The sequence below is a fragment of the Dipodomys ordii genome, unplaced genomic scaffold (assembly GCF_000151885.1).
Source record: "Dipodomys ordii isolate 6190 unplaced genomic scaffold, Dord_2.0 Scaffold10, whole genome shotgun sequence".
Classification (NCBI taxonomy): Eukaryota; Metazoa; Chordata; class Mammalia; order Rodentia; family Heteromyidae; genus Dipodomys; species Dipodomys ordii.
In genome coordinates this window covers 14104121-14109710 of record NW_012267226.1, presented here as the reverse complement: position 1 = coordinate 14109710, position 5590 = coordinate 14104121, and the positions used below count along the sequence as shown (strand labels likewise).

At 42.3% G+C, this 5590-nt stretch overlaps 1 protein-coding gene across 1 annotated transcript in view; it reads left to right on the top strand.

The window, feature by feature from the left end:
- The first annotated feature begins 5387 nt into the window (after nucleotides 1–5387).
- Nucleotides 5388–5590, top strand: part of Exph5 (exophilin 5) — a 49858-nt gene continuing 49655 nt past the window's right edge. The window contains exon 1 of the mRNA XM_013009478.1: nucleotides 5388–5506. Coding sequence (XP_012864932.1) covers nucleotides 5388–5506 — 119 coding nt within the window. The remainder of the gene's footprint in view (nucleotides 5507–5590) is intronic.

The window sequence follows — 5590 nt, the reverse complement described above, 5'->3', positions numbered from 1 at the left end:
GAAAGCCCCAACAATCTGTATTTCTATGAAATTATTGAATAATATAACTCTATATAGAATACACTCTTCAAAAAATCAGAGCTATCAAGGTCAGGCACAGTGGCTTATTCCTATAATTCCACCTACTTAAGAGGCAGAGAGTGAGAGCATTGTGGTTCAATCGAGCCATGGAAAAGGTACCCAATGAACTGGGCAGGATGGTGTAATCCTAGGGATGTAAATTATTGCCCAAGGCTAGTCCCAGAAAAAAAAAAGTGGGACCTTATCCAAAATATAACGAGAGCAAAAGTGGACTGATGGCATGGCTCAGTGGTATAGCATCTGCCTAGCAAGCATAAGGTTGTGAGTTCTAACCTCAGTACTGAAAAAAAATCTAGATAGTAATTAATAAACATTGAATGAAACAAAACTCTACAGAATAGTACTTATTAAATATCAAATAAAGCAAGGAACAAAAATAACTCTAAATGAATTAACCAGAATAATCCAGGATGAATGAATGAATGAATGACTGCCTTAGGAATGGCTGCTGTGTTTTAGGAGAGTTATTTGAGAAGCTACAAAGGAAAGGAAGCATGTGACATGTTTCCTGGGTCACTGCTTGGAACCTGCCTTCAAAACAAACAGGGGGAAAAGTTACCCATCGTTTTGTGTTTAACCAAAGGGAAAATGATCAAAGATTCCATAGGTTTGGCTATTTATCATATCTCAAGGCTGTATTAAGGGGACTAATATTGATTGAATTGCAATATTGAGTTTTTCACAAAAAGGCCAAAGGTAGATGAGTATCTGGTTATTGGTTATTGTTTACAAGCTTGGATTATATCTAGTGTGGCTATAAGTTTATGGGACTATTTCTTAGTCAGTTTTAGGGCTGCTGTTCCTAATTTGCATCTCTGAATATGTTAAGTGCATTTCTCCCTTGTGACTCTTCGTTGAAATATGCCATTAGTTCAATAGCTTGTCTATCTAGTCATTCCCTGGACCACAAGAATGTCTGGAATGATACAAACATACACACCATCTTGTGACAGTTGATATTATAACCTAAAGTTAATTAGAGCATTGGGATATTTTCATCAATACAACAATTGGGTTCATAGGATCTAGCAAAGCTGGGAAGTTAGTCTATTCTGAGAGAGTAGTCCTTTGTACTCAACATTAACACTCAGACCTAGGCACTATAGGCTCATACCTATAATCATAGCTACTCAGGAGGCTGAGATTTGAGGATCACCATTCAAAGCCAGCCCAGATAGAAAAATATCCCCAAGACTCTTATTTCCAATTAGCCAGCAAAAATTCAGAAGTAGAGATGTGGTTCAAATGGTAGAGCACCAGCTTTGAGCAAAAGAGTTAAACTTGAGGCCCTGACTTCAACTGCCAGTACTGGCACAAACAACAAATAACAGCAACAACAAAAGTCAGACATTGTAAGGTAGGGACAAAAAGCATGCATGGGCATTCTTACCTACAGCAGGAGTATTTTACTCCTTTCCAGAGTAAATTATTCTTGTAAATCCACTGCCCAGCTTCAGAACTTACATTGTATTTGTCATCAAACTTGTCACTTGCTGATGAACTTCTAACATGTGGAACAGCATATATAACTAGAGAAACCTGTCACATGCCTTAGAATAGGGCATGCCTAGCATCCTGAAATTTGTGGTTGAAGCAGGTCTCCTATATTGGAATAAATGACTCATAAAGGAAACAATCCTTACAGCACTTCCCTGATCAGCTTGGTCCTGCTAATGAACTTAGAAATCATAAATGAAACAATTAAAGTTCTATTCAATGGAAATTTGCCCACTTAAATCACAGGACAACTTCTGAAGAAGTATAGTCTTGGCACTGTGCTAATCACATGAAATAAATAATCCTTTTATTTAGTTTAAAGTCCAAAGTTTGGGACTAAAACTGGTAAAAAAAAATATGTTCAAATGTGTACCAATAAACTCTCCTTAAAAAGCTCACATGTAGGAAAAGCCTTCCAGGTTAGGCTAAGAGACCATTTGATTAGATGTAATTGGCATATTAATTAATTGCAGTGATCCAGTTAATTGGAGGTTGGCAAAGAGGCGGTATGTGCCTGTGTGCAGATTCTGGGTATGACTTTCTGTTTCACTCATGTCATTCTGTGTCTACTTCATACGGTTGTGGAATTAAACCTGACCACATGTGTGAGGAGCTCAGCACGTAGTGACTGCTTTTGCTTAGAAAGCTCTTCTGGCACCCTTCCAAACACCAGTCCAAGTGTAGAAGTCATCTCTCCATCTTATTGCCTTGTTAGTTTCTTTGTGGTACTTACCACTCTTGGTATAGCTTTTCTTTATGTGCCTATGTGTGTGTTACTTCCTGTGGGAATGTCAACACCACAAGGACAGAGTTCTGACACTCCAAGTGGAACAAATTCTAGGCATCTTTCACCACGAAGTCACAGTGGGCTATTTCTTGCATGAAGACGACCTTGGTTCAAAGATGTTACAGATAGCTCACAAGTCTCTTTTGGGAGTGAGGAGGAGTTAAAATTGCATGTTTATTATTTTTAAGTAGTTGTACAAGGGGCTTACCATTCAACAAATCAATTTATAAGGACAGTGCATCTTGAACAATATCAGCCCTTTCATCATTCACAAGTCGTGTGTGTGTGTGTGTGTGTGTGTGTGCACGCGTGCACATATGCATATGCACGCACCAGTCCTGGGACTTAAACTCAGAGTATGAAAGCTGTTCCTGGACTTTTATGCTCACTACTACTTGAGCCAGAGCCTCACTTCTGACTTTTGGTGATTAGAGTTAAGAATGTCTCAGGCTTTCCTGCCAAGGCTGGCTTTGAAATGTGATCCTCAGATCTCAGCCTCCAGAGTAGCTACGATTATAGGTGTGAGCCACTAGCACTGAGCAATAGGGTTTCATAGTTTGTTTTTGGTTTTGTTTTTTAATGGTTAATTCTAATGGTTTTAAAATTTTCTTTGGTGGTTTTCTAAATAGATAATCATCTGCAATCAGTATTTTTCTCTTCTGAGAGTTAGACCTCCTTACTTTTTGATCAACTGAGAAACTCCCTTCTCATTTATTAAGAAAGGCCTGTTATCCATATCTTAGAGTTGACAAATATTTGCTTGTTGCACTGAAAGCTGCCACCAAACATACCCTGTGAGCTAGCTGTAGTTGGAAGAGAAGGCATTAAGATGGCCCTAGGAGGAAAGTTAAAGGCTAGAAAAATATTTGTGTGAAAAACCACAGAGTTGCTTCTCAATGGAGTCACAGGTGATTTTATATGGCAAAAAAAATGATTATATGATCAGCAATTCTCTCATCTGGGGGATTGTGGTGGGGGTGGGAAAGGCAGTGGGACCAAACCCACTGCTGAGGATTAGACCAACACCCTGGAGAAATTAGGCCACAGAGATTTCTGAAGACTATTGGGTTCTATACAGCTGTAATAACTGTTATAAACCAAACTGATGAGTATCTCTTTAGCCAAGAGGCCCGGCAGGAGATTGCCTGGGCTACCAGATACTAAGACTGAAATTGACTGCTTGCAGCTGGCTGAATAGACCAAAAAACAAACCTTTCTGGCTTCTACGTTTTTCTTGCTGGCCATACACCAGAGGAGCTGTGGAATCCGAGACGATTCCTAGAGACTACTGTCACCAGCCCTCTGCACTTGTGCCTAGAATAGGCTCAAACATCTCCTGCCGTCCTGTTTCTTCCTATTGAAATCTGACCTTTCAGGTTTCAACCACAAACGCCATACCCTCTTCCCTGATCCATGAGGCTAGAACTAATTTCTTTCCTATACACTCATGGAATGTTCTTAATTATATAGTCACGCCACTCACCTCTCCCCCCACATTACAAGGACTATGTTGTGCCCATGTACAATCCCTTATGTAACCAAGCTATGGTGACTGAAATCAGTTCAACCAATTATATTGTGAACAAAGTAAAAACCCATCCATTCTCACATTAAAAGGTCTAGGCACATTCCCAATAAATGGAAAGAAAAAAAAAGTACACTAAAAATTTGGGCATGATAGAAGACAGGTTCCTGAATCACTATCGTGAACATACAATACAGTTCTGTGTTGTAGGGTGATAATCAAAATTGGTTCCTGTTTTATACAAATGACACTCATGCAAAGTTATTAGAAAGGCAAGTTGCCCGGGCAGATTGTAAATGATGATCAAGGTGAACAGAAGGAAGAAGAAAAGCTCAGCACATAGTCATACTTTATTTCCATGTTTTTGTTTGGTACTGGCATAAAATGGTTACTGGGTTTATTTATCATGAGACGAGATGATGCATGTGGAAATATATTTGAATGTTAGTAACCACCAGCACCACAACACCAAAGTAAAGCCATGGGGTTGGGGAAGTCCACAATGTAAGGTGGCTTTTTTTGTAGGAAGTAAAAGCTCTTTCATGGTTTCTGAAAGGATCTTGATAAGTTTTAAATTGCATACATAGGTAGGTAGGTAGTAGGTAGATAGATAGATGTGTGTATTTGGAAATTACATATATATACATGTAGTACATATACATTACATGGTAGCATATTGCTTTCTAGGAACAACGATTTGTGTGGTTTCATGGAATTGTATTTCAGTTTAGTCAGAGGTGCTTTCTAACATCCTGTGCCTCGGGGCTGTCTTCCAAAATACCAAGTACATGTGTTTTTTGGTTGTTATCTCTGGCTTCCAAGCCTTAGAATGTCTTTTGAGGGACAGTGGGGACTGGGGCCAAGGGTGAGAGATGGGAAGTTTGGCAAAGAATTCATTTCCCCAGGGTAAGCCCGTCCAGGCCACCAAGGACCTTGTGCATTTAGTCCTTGCTAGTCTTTCAGTTTAACCCTTCTCTTGGCTCCGAAGCTACCTGTAAGTCTACTTCCAAGGCACTCCTAATTACCGAGAAGGGAGAGGATTGGCTAGGAATCTCCTTTACATTCTTTCTACTAGCCGGGCTCAAGATCTTAGAGCAAACAGCCAGGGGCAGAGCAAACACTTGGGAGGCTTTACTGAAGAGACAGAATCCTGTTTGCCCAACAAGTCACCTAGGAGGTGAAGGGGATGGGGGGAGGGGCCAGGGCAGGTCCCGCCCCCCTCGAAATGGGATTGGCTCCTCCTGTCCCTTTGGTCATCCCTTCGGCGTTTCAGTTGGACAGGTCGAGGGAAGCCTGTCATTCAGGTGCTGTCGGGGGAGCCGGGCTGTGTGGGCTGGGCCCCGGCTTTGCAGAGGGGCCGGGCTGACTCGCGGCGAGGGGGTGGGGTGTGGGGAGGTGTGTGGTGGGGGTGGAATCCAGTTCTCCCAAACTAGGCTGGTCTGGGGTGGAAAAATGCGGTGGTAACCGGAGGCGCCCTGGAGCTGGGAGAGGAGCAAAATGACGGAAGTTCCTCAGGGGTTTGATTTCAGTTTCCTAAACGAGGAAGAAGCCCGGACGATCCTCCGGGTGCTGGAGAGGAACGAGGAGCTCCGGAGGGCAGAGAAGGACAGGATCCGGTACGGAGAAGGTCCGGGTCCCGGAGGGATGGGGAGCGGGTCCGCCGGGGGCGCACCTGCCGGGCCCCGCGGGACGGGCAGGGC